We start from the raw sequence: 14,252 nt of genomic DNA, 5'->3' as shown, positions 1-14,252 counted from the left end.
GATGTTGCAGTAAACATAAATTCGGGAGGTCCTGACAGGTGTTGACTTTTTCTCTCAGGTTTTACATAAACAGTCACAAAATGGTCAGTTTGAAGCGCTTTGCTGTTCTTTCTACCAGAGCAGATGAAAATGAGCAATTCAATCACTAATAATAATCATAAATGATAATCAATCATCACATCTTGTCAGAAATGTTGCTGCTGGTTACTGTGCACCTCTTCGTCATCCACAAATACAATTTTAGGTTCATTTGGGGAAAACACTACGATTGCTCTTTCATTAACTCCAAAAATATGAACTCAAGATAAAAAAGGGACATCTTCTGCCTGTGGCTGCATATTTAGGCTGCCGTAGCTGAACTCAGCGTGCTGCTCATAAATGGACTAGAACCAGGGAAATGGGGGGTGCAAGCACGAAAAAATTAAGTAGCACAGAATATTAGGAAAAGATGAAAACTCAGCTGCTGAGATAAAACATACTAAATCAGGAACATATGCAAGCTAGTGAGGAGGGAGTTATACGCTGTCTGATTTTCCAGCTTCTTACATCCCAAAAATAGAGTTCCTGTGAAGAACACATTGTTATCACGTAGCCTTTTAAACCTACTAAATTAATTCCCAGTGCAAAATATCAATTGCGTTGTGTCTGTGACCTGAATAGCTACACTGCTGAGCCCTGTATAGGACCATGAACACATAATTAGAATCGTGTAGCCATTTGCTGGTAACATCCATTTAATAATCAATGCACTCCTTGCTAATCAATCGCACTGATTTAGAGTCTTTGGCCCTAATTGTGGTATGATCGCATCATCAATTGACTAATCAATAACTATTCAACAGTCTGGCGGTGAGAATGAAGGGAACATGTCCACTTGCAGTTTAATGTTTGTGCATGGGTGTTGGTGTGTGTGTTCTAACACATGCTTTACAGTTTGATTCAGTGTGTTTCAGGGCATGAGTCACTCTGCATGGCAATAAATGAGACCATGCACCTTACAGACAGAAAATTCTATTAGAGGAGAGAACCTCCAGGGCAACGCAGAACAATCTGTTCAAAAGGTCCCTTTAGAACCCTTCATATCATGTACACACGCACACGCACACGCACACGCACACACACACACACACACACACACACACACACACACACACACACACACACAGAGGATGTGCCCTCTAAACATTCTCCCATAAAAAGAAAATAGTACATCCAGGCGGCACTCTGGACATTTCACACAATTTCTATCTATTTCTGTCTTCAGGCCCTCATGAGGCATCAGTCATCTAGGGTAACAGACAAACACACACACACACACAGACACACACACACATATAAATACACACACACTCACACATTCAGAGGTAAAGCTCGAGAAGCAAAACAACATGCAACATAAATATGCATTTACAATACACCTATAGGGGGCCAATCTACACCCGTGATGGGAAAAAGGTGCTATTCAAAAACACAGTTCATATTCTTCTTTCCTTTAAGGGTGATAAAAATCAAAGACTGGAGAAAAATTTGGAGAGAGAGACAAAGGGATAGCCTGAAAGATATCTGGCATTAGCGCTTTCTTCTCTGCTTCTCACTTCAAAGAAGGGATATGAAGAATTTACAGCGGTGAATCTTTAAAGCACTCATGGGATGTACTCAAATCGATGCTGCAGGCGAGACAGACAGCGCTGGAGTCTCACTCTCATCAAGACTCCAACGGCCTCTATCATCCAGCTGTCAAATGTCAGAATGGAAGCTAATGAAATGATGATGGCTCAGTCCATTAGTAAGCTCACCTTGCTACATTTTCATTGTGTTTGAGGTCTCCTTTCCACACTTTGACTCATAAATGTTTGTTTGCCCCATGCAGGCTCTCAAACTGATCCAGCAAGACAGAGTTGAACGACGAGCAGTAAACAAGACAACAGGCTGGATTCACAGCGGAGCAGATTTCACGATAAAAAAGGACATCATGTCAAATAATTGAATAAGGCGAGCACATGTAAGAACAAGCATGTTGGCTGTACTCACCAAAACGGTGACAACACGTAGCACCACTCCTCTCATGTTATTTTCCAATTTCCTGTCGGTCAGTGTGCCATTCAAGCCGTGAACAGGGTCCCACATTGCCAGCTGAAAGAAACACAAAGACCTGAACGTTAGATTCAAAGACACTGTACATTGAATTTAAGGGAAAGTCGCACCAAAAACATAAAAGCATGAGTTGATTTTTGACAAGAAATTTGACAGTGGACAGGTTGGAGCAGTCGAAACAACAAAATCACATCATTGCTTACGGAACAAAGTCAGAAAAGAAATGCGATGCATGATTGCTTTTTGAAAAGAAAAGAGAAAAGAAGAGATGTTACAACACACTCAGAGGATTAAAGAAAAGTAACCTAGGAACTGCAAAGAACAAATATATCAACAACTTTCTATTATTTCCCCCTTCTGTATTGACAGTTTTGAACATTTTATGTTTTTGAATACACTAAGGCTTATTCCTTGTGCACAGTTACAGAAGAAAATGATGGGGATTTTATTCAAAGGTGTTTTAGGATTCTGACCCAGCCTTCTATGTCTATCAAATTGCATCATAAACTTTTCCCTGGGACCACATTATTTGAGTCCCTAGTCATATTTTCTTCATCTATGTGCTGCCTTCTGCTTTCAATAAAATATTGTTTTTAGCTTCAAAGATCAAACTACCCTGGATTCCCTGTAGAGAGAGAAGAAGTAAGGGGCAAAAAAGTGATTTAGCTCTCTGCAATCCAAAATTTGCACAGCGTGCCTTGCGTAGAGAGGAAAACACAAACACACCGGAGAAGCAGAGGAGCATGCAGCGGAGGTGAAACGTGTGCTGATCCATATTTCTAAGGATTGAAGTTACTCTCAAATGTGCAGTTCTGTCAATTCTGATCAATTCCCAATGGAGATCAATACTCACAGTAAGGATGTAGGTCCTTTTTTACGCCCTGCCGTGAAGTTAACAGTTCAAATCCTGTTTGATATTTTGTTGGCAGAATAGAAGACTAGACTAGACACTAAAATTATAATTAACTTATATACCATAGTGTGATCATTTATCTGCAATGGGAAACTGTTAGACAGTAAAACTATACTTGCTTTCATCCCTTTCCAAATATCCATAGAAATGTAACTTTGATTATGTTTAGATTTGCTGAAATTCAAGTATGATCAGCCATATCTGACGTCCCCATTAGATAAGTAGATTGTGCAGGGCCTTTATCAAGGTATATTGGGGTATAATGGTCCTTTGCAGGCCATTCTCAGCCATTTATTTACTTTGCCAGATTACACCTCTTCTCAAGTCGTTGCAGGAATGTATGGACAGTTAAATTGTTTCTCTGACTGTCCTGTTATGTTTGTTGCATCTCGTGGGACGTCAAACATTAGAACTTAATAAGGCCTATACTCACACAGAGATCACTGACTTTCACATAATTCCCAACATGCCTCCCCCTTCAACTTGCACTAAGGTCTCAAGAGCCAGATCCAGTGAAAACACGGGCGAAGATGTGCAGCGATTTTCATTTTCCCATCGCTGCGATACAGAATTATTCTAATTATCATTACAAAATCACTGTGACTTCAAATAGTGGAATTCACTGATAAGCTGCCTGTGTAGCTGCATTTATGTAACTCACACAGCCAGGTGCAGCAGACTGCACTACATGCTATCCTTGTTTGCAGCCTGGAGGGGGAGATGTGGAGCTAGAGTACGAGTCTGATGTGTCTGTCCCACACACATCAAAAATCTGTATCCCCTTAGTTTAGTTATATCTCCATTTTGTATGCATAAAACAGAGGCATTTGTAATTTTCAGTTTCTCTGTGGATGAGCCAACTTACTTTTTTTATGGTAGAAAAAACTAGTGCTGTGTAATTCTTCTTTCTACAATCCCAATGTCAACACAGCCCTTGATCAAAGAGTGTGAATGTGTGCGTGTGAGTCTTACGCTATGCGCACATTTGTTGCCTTTAACCCTTCCCTACTACCTCAGTGTATATGTTCAGCATTTTAACAGGAACGGTAGAGGAGCTGCATGTAAAAGTCAAAAAGATGCAAATGGATTAAAAACAGGAGACAGAGAGGACACACACAAGAGGGCAAGAGATAACCAAGAGAGAGAGGCACTCGTAGAGCGGGGGAAAGAGAGGCGGGAGACGGGGAGCATATGGCAGACAAACAAGATACTGGTACGTGGTGAGCAGAGATGATGAGAGACTTGTAAAAGATACATTTACAGCGCAGTAGTACTCTAAGTGCTTGTAGAAACATGACCGTGTATAATCTGTAAAACATCATCTGTGAAGCCACATGCCACCATAAGAGGCCAACAGCACAGAGGGACTTCCACTTCCCTTTTCACACCTGAGCTGAGCTCCAGGAAATCCAGAAAACAGTGCATGTACAGTTACTCAAAATAACATTCAGATTTATATGGCTATGTTGTTGTAGACTGACTAAAAAATATGATGCAACGTGTATACACTTTAGTAACAATGTTTACTGATCATCCCTTATCTATTCACAGAGCTGAACATTTTCCTTACTTGATTTTAAAGGTGTGAATCTCAACACTGGCATGGTGTGGATTTTCACAATGATATTGAGACATGACCTCACAAGGAAACTCACACACACAGATCCACACACATACACACACACACACAGATGTGCACACACACACACACTCTCACACACTCACACACACACACACACACACACACACACACACACACACACACACACACACACACACACAACACACACACACACAGTAATTCCCAGAAGACTACTATATGTTGGTATCTAATGCCAGTTGGACCGTTTATCAGCCGATAAGAAAAACAATTGTGTTTCTCTGAGGTGCTAAAGAAAGACTGTGAAACGAGACGATGAATAATGTAACGATTTAGCAATTAACATTTTGCTGTACCCTTAAAAGAAGGTGGCTTGTGTTGCGTATCCCACAGTGTTTAACCATCAGCCAATAAGATGAGGAGAGACACACCAATCAACATCAGATAGTAATACACTACACCCGGAGGGGCTCATCAATCAGGACCAGACTGGTCATGTGACTTCACTCCATCCACACTGACTTACAGACCACCATGAATAGCATATTGTACGAGGTCTGGTTGCCTATAACGATAACTGTGCACTTGTTGTGTGAACCCGCACAGAAAATGGTATCTGTCAAGTTCATGCCAAATTCTGCCAGCCTGACAGCTGAGGATGCTAAAGACGCTAAGGATGTTTTAACAGGCCAAAGATGCAGGCAGGTTTTATACAGCAAGTGGTCAGTTGGACAGTGAGAGAGTGAGGGACTTTGACAGCCGGACAAATCAGCGAATTAGAGATATTTAAAGCTGTGTGTCATTATGTGATGGGACAAATTACACCATGGTGCACTGCCACAGTCTAGGTAATCAATTGGAAACACTGCAGTGATATCATGAGGAGGTCCGTTTGAAATTACTTTATTACAATACAGAGATTCAGCATGAGGGTAAACAGAATGGACATGTCACCCCTCCAATGCTTTTTCATTCTCTAATATCGTGATGACCAGTGCACACAGTTTTCTTTCATCAGAAGTAGGTTCGCCTCGGCGTAAATCTGCAATGAATGTGGTGAATAAAATACTATAACTGATAGGACTGATTAGTTGGGGAGTGCGTACAGTGTAGACACCAGCCATACTATCAGCAATTGCTATCCAGCAATTTGATAAAGGACCTCTTCACTGGATGTATCTTTTGGATTCTGCTTTAATTAGCCACCTCATAATTTCGCATAGAAAATATTACTCTTACATGTTCGTCCATAATGAACTACTGTACTGTATTGTATATTGCTTTAATTTGTTGATCACCACTGGATGTTAATAAATGTCATACTTTTTCAAACTTTTTCAGCACACCGCAGGGCTAGCCAAAATCACAAGGCACACCTATATTCTTATTCATACAAAACCCTTGTTATCCATTTTTAACCCTGTTTCTCAGTGCACCTTTTTGCACCCCAGTTATATTCCTATTATAGCTTTCCTTGACAATTCCGCTATGCATTAGTATTTCTTTACTGAGGCTGGGTTTGATTGCATCTCAGAGAACAAAAGCTGTAAACTGAACAAGGTAACTTCTAACTTGCATTCTCAAAAATATTAAGGTATAACCCCTTCATTAGTGTTGGTGTTGAACATTAAAGTGCAAAGTGAGCGGGAGTGTGGAGGGAGGACTCTCAGACTCTGACATGGTACAAACCAACTGCTGCCTCTGCTCTGATCCTGAAGCAGCGGCACTAATCGTTTTACAGCGAGGGTCCGTATAGTAGAAACTGTTTTCACACTTTCTGTTTCCACTGTTCTACATAGGCTACATCGCCTCGCACTCGATCAAATACAGAGAAGCACCAGCTAAATGTTTTGCGCACTGGTGCGACCAAGGGAAATTTCAAGGTTCACAGACTTAAATGGTGGCACTGTGGAACCCTGTAGTACTAGAGTAGTATTGCAATAATAATATTGTACATTTCTCTAAAACTACCACAGCAAACCTGGACTTGCCTCACAGACGATTTGGGAACCACTGCTATAGATATAGTTTAAACTTCTCAGACTAATTTACAAATGGTAGATAGTTTACTTTTATCATTTCCAAGGACTGAGAATGAATTAGAAAGAGACAGAGGAGAGAAAGTCAGAAGAAAATAAAAGAACCAGTATTACAGCAAAACTGGCTCTGCTACATTATCTGAATATCAATACTTCCACTCTATATTTATAATGTTGTGACTTTCATTTAACAGGAGAGTGTGGAGGCAGCTTTCCGTGTGTGAGTGTGTGTGTGCGTGTGTTTGAGTCAGAGGCTGCTAGAGTGGCCCATTGCCTCTGCTTATCTCCACAGCTCCAGATAAGGGCTCATTTCCCCCCAACAGCATGAAATAAATGTGCATATGTGGGTGTGGGCGTGTGTGTGCATGTTAAGTGAATGACCCACTGTGTCTAGATCGTTACTTTGTAGACTCGGGCTTCAAAACACCGCCATTAGCATCCCACAATGATTTTCTCTCTATGCATCTACCACTTTCAGTGCATTGTTCCTCACTATTTCTGTAAATCTCTACATGTCTCACATTTTACCACTACCTTTCCAATCTATTTACCTAAATCAGATTCATCTGCTTTATCTTGTTTGAACACACACACACACACACACACACACACACACACACACACACACACACACACACACACACACACACACACACACACACACACACACACACACACACACACACACACACACACACACACACACACAGAACTGTAAGCCAAGACCTTGCCCCATTAATTAGATTAATCTACATGGTGTCGGACGATATAAAGAAGAGAATACCTTGAATTTTCTATAGCCAGTATCAATCCTTATCAGTCACTCTTATTATAAAGTCAACCCACACTATAGACAGTGTGAAAGAATAAACAATCTGTCAAAGATAAACTAATTTGAAGTTACTTTGTCATATGATTGATATATATGATTAATATAAACATTGTTTAGCAAGTGTAAGCTGCAATCACAACATCACAATCAACACTTCACCTGCTCTGTAACTTGAAGGCTAACCCAAGTAGCTAATGCAAATTGTTGATTAGCAAATTAAGCTAATGCTAAGTTTATTAGTTTCATCAGCCGCAGGAATTGATATCCAAGTGGCTCTTACCTTGCTTTTGAAAATTCTAATAATAATGTACTGCACAGCTATAAGAAGCAAAACAAACGCTTAACACACTCATAATCATTAATCATAATTTACATGTGAGTTTAAATCTATCTTAATCTTGTGGCTACGAAACAGTGAGCATCTGTTTTCAAGTTGTCAAGTTAACTAAGCTAGTTATATACTTGTCTTCTGTTGCTAGTTTCTATAATAAAATGCATCAACCATCGACTGTATACTGTACAAAGATGGATATCATGACAGTACCTCAGTCATCTTGATTGCCCCCTGGTGGCTATATGCCTGCAGTGTAGGTCATAAACCGTGTTTCCTCCATGTAAGTCAATGGGACATGAGCTAAAATAAGATATCAACAATTCTCAAAGATGGTTCCTTTCCATTTAAGATCTTATCACATCGATGTAGTGCTCATTTGTCCAGGAAGTTGTGAGTGATCGATGTTACTTGAACTTTGCGGCTCCACACAATGATCATAAATTACGTCAAAAGCACAAAATGCCAGCAGCTGTATCCTGGATTAGCTTCATTTTCATCCAAAAGAAGGTAGCGTAAGATTGTCTCCCTTTAAACACTATCTCAATGTGTGGTTTAAAAGGATTTGAAAATTTTAATTACATTTTTACGGCACCATATTAAAAAGAAAAGGCAATTCACTCATTGTTAGATTGAGGAATTGATTAGTAAAATAAAAAAAATTTAAAAAAAAGTTCTCCCAAAGCTTGAATTTCGTGAATATTAAAATCTGTGAAGCCATCAGGAAACGTGGGCATTAAAATGTTTACTATGATTTGTGTTTGTTTATCGATGCCATTAAAATCATCATGTCTAATGTGATAGCAATAAACTGAAAAACAATACAACATGGAGCGTTGGTAAATTCGTAGCCTTAATGTAGCTCTGAGGGGGAATCAATGCTGCATCTGCAGGAACAAACAGATTCAAGCAAACAATATCATATGAATAAGTGTTGGTTTATTCATATCACTCTCACTAGCAGCTGTTGTCATTTTGCAGAGGTGATAAGTGAGATTTTGTATATCTCACAGCAGGGCATTATGTTTTCTCATCACAGCTTGATGTTTCCTCCAGTCATTTGTTTTCGTTGACTTTTTTTCCCATGTTCTTTTTTTCGTCAGGGTACTCAGAATGGGAGCAATGGTTTGCAATACTATCTATATTCTCTGGATATAACCCACTTGTTTTTAATAGTCAATGGGACAATATTTGTTTTGGTGACATGCGCCTCAAATGGAAAGTGAGTACCGTGTGCATCTTGAAATATACGCAGATAAACAGATTTACCCTACATTTATGAGGTGGGCCTGAGATCTCAACGCACTGCAACTTAAGAAAACACATGCAAGTAGACAGAACACAAGAAAACATCTTCATTAATTTGACAGAAACGCGCTGCAATTACAGAAAATAACGGAAGTGTCTCTGGGGGACAACTAAAAGTGATGGACACGTCCGGTTGTTATTGCTGCTGCAGTTTGGAGTTGTTAAAGTCGGTGTCCGTCTGATAATGGAAAATGTGATCGCAGATATTACTGCAGATATCTAATGTTAACCGAGCGTTGATGCTTGCTTACTATTAGCTTACCAATTCAAAAAAACGAAACACAAAGAAATACACACAATTTAAAAAACGGATGTGTCCATCACTTTGAGTTGTCCCCTGGAAACATTTATGTTGTTGTTTTTTGTAATTGCAGTGCGTTCCTGTAATTGCAGCGCCGTTCTGTAATGTGCTGTGCGTAATGTGTTGTTTTGTGTTGTCAAATTGATGAAGATGTTTTACTTTGCTTGTGTTTTGTCTACTTGCATGTGTTTTCTTAAATTGCAGTGCATTGAGCTCTCAGGGCCACCATACATACAGTACCTGCAATGGTTAAAGTACATGTATATGTGTGCTTTGGCAGGCCCTAACACAATCAATAACTGCACACTTCACCTTATCATGGGATAAATATTGAGGTGTGTGAATACGTACATGTGGGTAAAGGCCAGATTTGTGTTGCTGCAGTTGATGTTTTTCTTTCTTACATTTTTAAACCATTTTTAAACTTAAGCCTACAATTTTGTACATCAAGTAATGCCGTAGTAGTTTCACATCGGCAAAGTGCTGATTTGATCTTCATCCAAGTTAATTCAGACTGACTTCTAATCGTGCACTCGCTGAAATTAAGTGCACCTACTGGTTTAGTGAGCAGTTTTATCTTGTTTGCATTTCACCAAACCCACAGATTAAGCTGAAAGTGGATTAAAACATCAGTTTTTAATTAAATTACAATCAACTTTCCATCAAGGAAATATCTTAGTTTATTTGATAATCTACTCGGCTGAAAAATGCAAAGAAATACACAAATAAATAATGATGAATAATAACTTGATATAGGGCCCTAACCCTGTATATTTAGTGACCAGCAGGAGCAAGATGCCTTCATCACTTTGTGTAATGCCTGTTTCTATTGTCAGTCTATGTAAATTGTGTTTGGAGGTGCGGTCAGATCTTAGCTGCCTTCAGTCGGAGTGAACAGTTCAGTAGCTCATACTCGGGCACTTTAAGGGATGTGTAACCACACATATTTAAAAGTAATTGGATTTTGAATGAGTGCTGTGAGGGCGCCAAAGGAGTCATTTACTGCTACAACTCTCTGCAGAACTCACCCACCGTTTCTAAACACACAAACCCCACACATCACAACAGACACACAATCAAACAGCCTGCAGGTGTCGTCTGGTTTAAATGGCATCGCACAGTCACTGAGGGGTTTTTTGGGGCCTCGTGAATTTCCCCCTCTCGGCAGCAACACATAAAAGCACCCTGTGCAACAATCTGTGGCTTTTGGTTGCGGTTGTCACATCCATGAATAGTCTGCGAATCACAAACACAAATCGATGCCGGGTGACATTCTTAAAGAACAGAGCTGGAAACGCTGCATAGTGTTCTGAAAGCGATTAGAGGCTGAGACAAAATCAATATGCACGGGCAGTTGCAAAAACTAAAAACCATCACAGAAAGTATGAAGAGAAATATTCTACCCTACACTGCCTTAAATTATTTCTGGTAAACAAAGAGCAGCTCCCCATGACCTGGGCAATTTCGGTATTAACTGCCCCACACCATGAGCTCCACCAGTGAAGGGAGAGATTTGATTGTGGGCTGTCTAATGCAGTGCAATATTGAATTGTTTGTTTAGAATTCTCACATCTCCTTGCAGTTTATCTTGCTCTTCACCGACAGCTAAGAAAACCAGAATATTGTTTTTCATCCGTCTATTTCTAAACTCTCTCTTTTCCCCATGCTAACCTTGTTTCATATGCCAAACACTGGTGTGTCGCTTCCAGCCGCTGCCGCTGTGTCACACTTGCTCTGTTGTCTTTGCCAAGCACTCACGTCTGCCACTGCAGTAAAGAGACAGTAGCCGGGCACAAAAGCAGACAAGCTGCTGAGCAGTTTTTCGCTGCTCTCGTCTACAGCTCCCTCCTCCAGTGTCCCCCCCAACACTCCTCCCCTCCTTCTCCCCTGTTGGTGAGCAACATGTGTGTCGGCATAGTCTCCAAACAGCTTGCACACCGAGCCGTCCTTCTGTCCTCTCCCCTCTCCATCTATCCTTCAATCCCTTTCCCAGTTCTTTTCAGCCCACAGACCCCTCTCTCCATCTCTCCCTCTGTGTCTTTACTCTCTGCGGGTCTGTCATCTAACAGAGAGGGGACAGCTTGTTGCAGCATGCAGGCCACGCTGCACTAATATCACTGCTCTGCACCAATGGCTGCCGGATCTCCACCTTATAGTCTGTGTGCCCATCCACTCTGCTCCCTCGGTGAGAAGTAGTTCCTTTCCAAGCACGTACTGTCGGTGTTATGTTATATTCTGCTGCATGAATGTATTCCCAGACATCACTCATCTCGTCTCACAAACACTGTTCTCTTCTTTCCTGCCCTTTCGACTCACTTTTTTTATTTGATAGTGTTTCTCTAAAGTGATGTTATGAAGAAATTATAAAATAAAGTCAGCCAATTAAAATCCTTATTATCTCTGTCTACCTGTGTAGCAACTATATTTGAATTGGCTTCCTTGAGAAAAGCTACAAGGGCAAATTAAATATTGCTGGCAAGCAGCGTTGATGGCTTTTCTTTTCAATGCATGCAGTAAAAAGAAAAACATATTTGTGTATTCAGAGCTCATTCATAGAGACTTGATGTGATGTGTTTAAATGTGCATTCAAACACATGGAAACAGTAGAGATATGGCAGAGGGAAATGTTCAGTGTACCTCAATCAAAAAGTGAGCTGAGGGGAACTTAAAACTTAATTAATTTGCAACACTGCATGTAAAATGCTGTGATAATCAGTGAACAAGAAAAAAAATCTGAAACATACAGAACCAATGAGCCGACCGGACGTCTCTTTAGCTTTGCCACTAATTATTGTAGAATGGCTGTTTGACGACAACCATGGGAATATTTCATTCCAGTTCAGAACAGTTTTCACCGCCAGAAAATCACCTTGGGTGCCGTTACTGTCATTCAATCATTTAACTGCATTTGGAGGAGCTCCACAAGGTAATATCAGAGGGAATAATAGATGAAACTTTGCTCGGAAAGAGCCTCGCTTTACAGTAATGATCCTGTTTTACAGTTCTGATGGACAGGCCTATCAGAAAGTAAAAAATGGGCCGCACTTGTATTGTTATGAGGGTCTTAACGAGCCTGTATTGGACTGTACAACATGTTTACTGTGTATGTGGAAAATCCATTAGCTAGAGTGAGGCAATCTAAAATGATTCTTTAATTTGTTTGTGTTCTACTTACAAACAGCCATTTCTACAAAATTCTACTTTTATTAAAAATTTAAATATTCAAACATTTAATCAAGTAATAATAGAGATTGTTTTGTGAGTCTATTCTTTAATTTGAGCTTCAATAATTCACCCATGTTTATCATTAAATATCAAATATGATCATCTTTTTATACCTGAAATAACTAAACCTGGTGTGCTCATGGTCATTACATTGAGATGCTACACAAATGACAAATTACTATTTATGTTTAATGTTAATTTATGTTCTTTTCTTTTGTCTACTTGATCTCTAGTTGACTACACAAACACCGTCTCCAAATTCATGACAAAATACTTGACCATGTTTATTTTACTGTTTTGACAGCATGAACATTTTGTATCTTCTTCACTAAATTGCTGAAAAATGTCTGACAGCAGGAGAAAGTTACTTGAGATGTTTTTTGCTGCACTCCTGAACATGCAGCTTACACAGCACCTACTGCCAGAAGAGATCATTACAAAACTCTGGACTTGCAGGACAAGTGAGCTCATGAGAAAGTAACAGATTCATACTTTTGTCCGAAGAGAAGCTTCCCTGATTTTCACTTCTCACTAAATGAAGATGGTCTAATCAGTGAGTTCAACCATGTACCCTTTGATTGTGAATTAAAATCTGCCGGTTCTAACATGTCCTGCAACCTAAATGGGCATATAATGTAAGTTTGCTTCTTGGGATATAGGAAGCCCTCCAGCAGTCTGATATCACCTGGTTAAGAAGGCTTATGCAATTTAAATGTGAGATGTGTGTGGGATATTGGAATAGCCACAACTGATGAATCTACCCGTGAGAGACAAATCTGTAATCATATAGAAAAGCCTCTGTAGGTCAGGGTTACAGAACAATTGTATATTATTAATAATAACCTTCCCCAAGGAGATTGTTTTTGTCTGATTGTTTGTCTGTCTGTTACATGCAGGATTTCTCAAAAACTAATTGACAGTTAACCATGAAACTTGATGGAAGAGTGTGGAAAATAATTTAGTTTTGGTTACAGATGAAGGCAATATTAGATGTAGTATCCAGGGACATTTAATGTAGTTTCATAAGGGAACTGGTGGGCCTCAACAGAGATGTGCATTACCATCCTGTGTCATTATGTCATTGTAGTTATGTGGTATTATTTGGTGTTTTAACTAAGTCTGATACAAATAAATCAGACTCCATTATCTGGCAACCAGTTTGCCAAATGACGGAGAAGAACTAATGTTTCATGTTATTTGTCCACATGAAGAAACAAGTCCCATAATGTTACCTTTTCGTTTTCATGTTATTTTAAATGCTGGTGCCCAACCTTAACCAAGCCCCTTCCTCGAGTTCTGTGTTTAAACCTCAACCTAACTCTAACCTTGCCCTAATTCTAACCGAATCATTTAAAGCAAGTCTTAACCCTAAAACAGCCCTTTGACAGCCCCAAATGTCCTGGGTCCACATAAGATCTATTCTCAATATGGTATTCTCACAAAGATATAAATACAAGTATACACAGACTCTCACAGGCTGACATAAAGATGCATTTACAGATAAAGAAGTGATCCCACAGGGACTATTAAGTGAAGTTAAGCATAGCAGGAATAATCTGAAGTCATTAAATACCACTGAGTTATAAATAATGCATGTACATACATAGGG

At 39.7% G+C, this 14,252-nt stretch overlaps 1 protein-coding gene across 1 annotated transcript in view; it reads right to left on the bottom strand.

Annotated features, from left to right (window-relative positions):
* Positions 1 to 14,252, bottom strand: part of grid2 (glutamate receptor, ionotropic, delta 2) — a 436,646-nt gene that overhangs the window by 90,512 nt on the left and 331,882 nt on the right. The window contains exon 9 of the mRNA XM_061071705.1: positions 2,032 to 2,133. Within this exon, the coding sequence (XP_060927688.1) occupies positions 2,032 to 2,133 (102 nt within the window). The remainder of the gene's footprint in view (positions 1 to 2,031; positions 2,134 to 14,252) is intronic.

The sequence above is a fragment of the Limanda limanda genome, chromosome 5 (assembly GCF_963576545.1).
Source record: "Limanda limanda chromosome 5, fLimLim1.1, whole genome shotgun sequence".
NCBI classification, from domain to species: domain Eukaryota; kingdom Metazoa; phylum Chordata; class Actinopteri; order Pleuronectiformes; family Pleuronectidae; genus Limanda; species Limanda limanda.
Note: the sequence above shows the minus strand (reverse complement) of the source record. Positions and strands in the feature narration are given on the sequence as shown.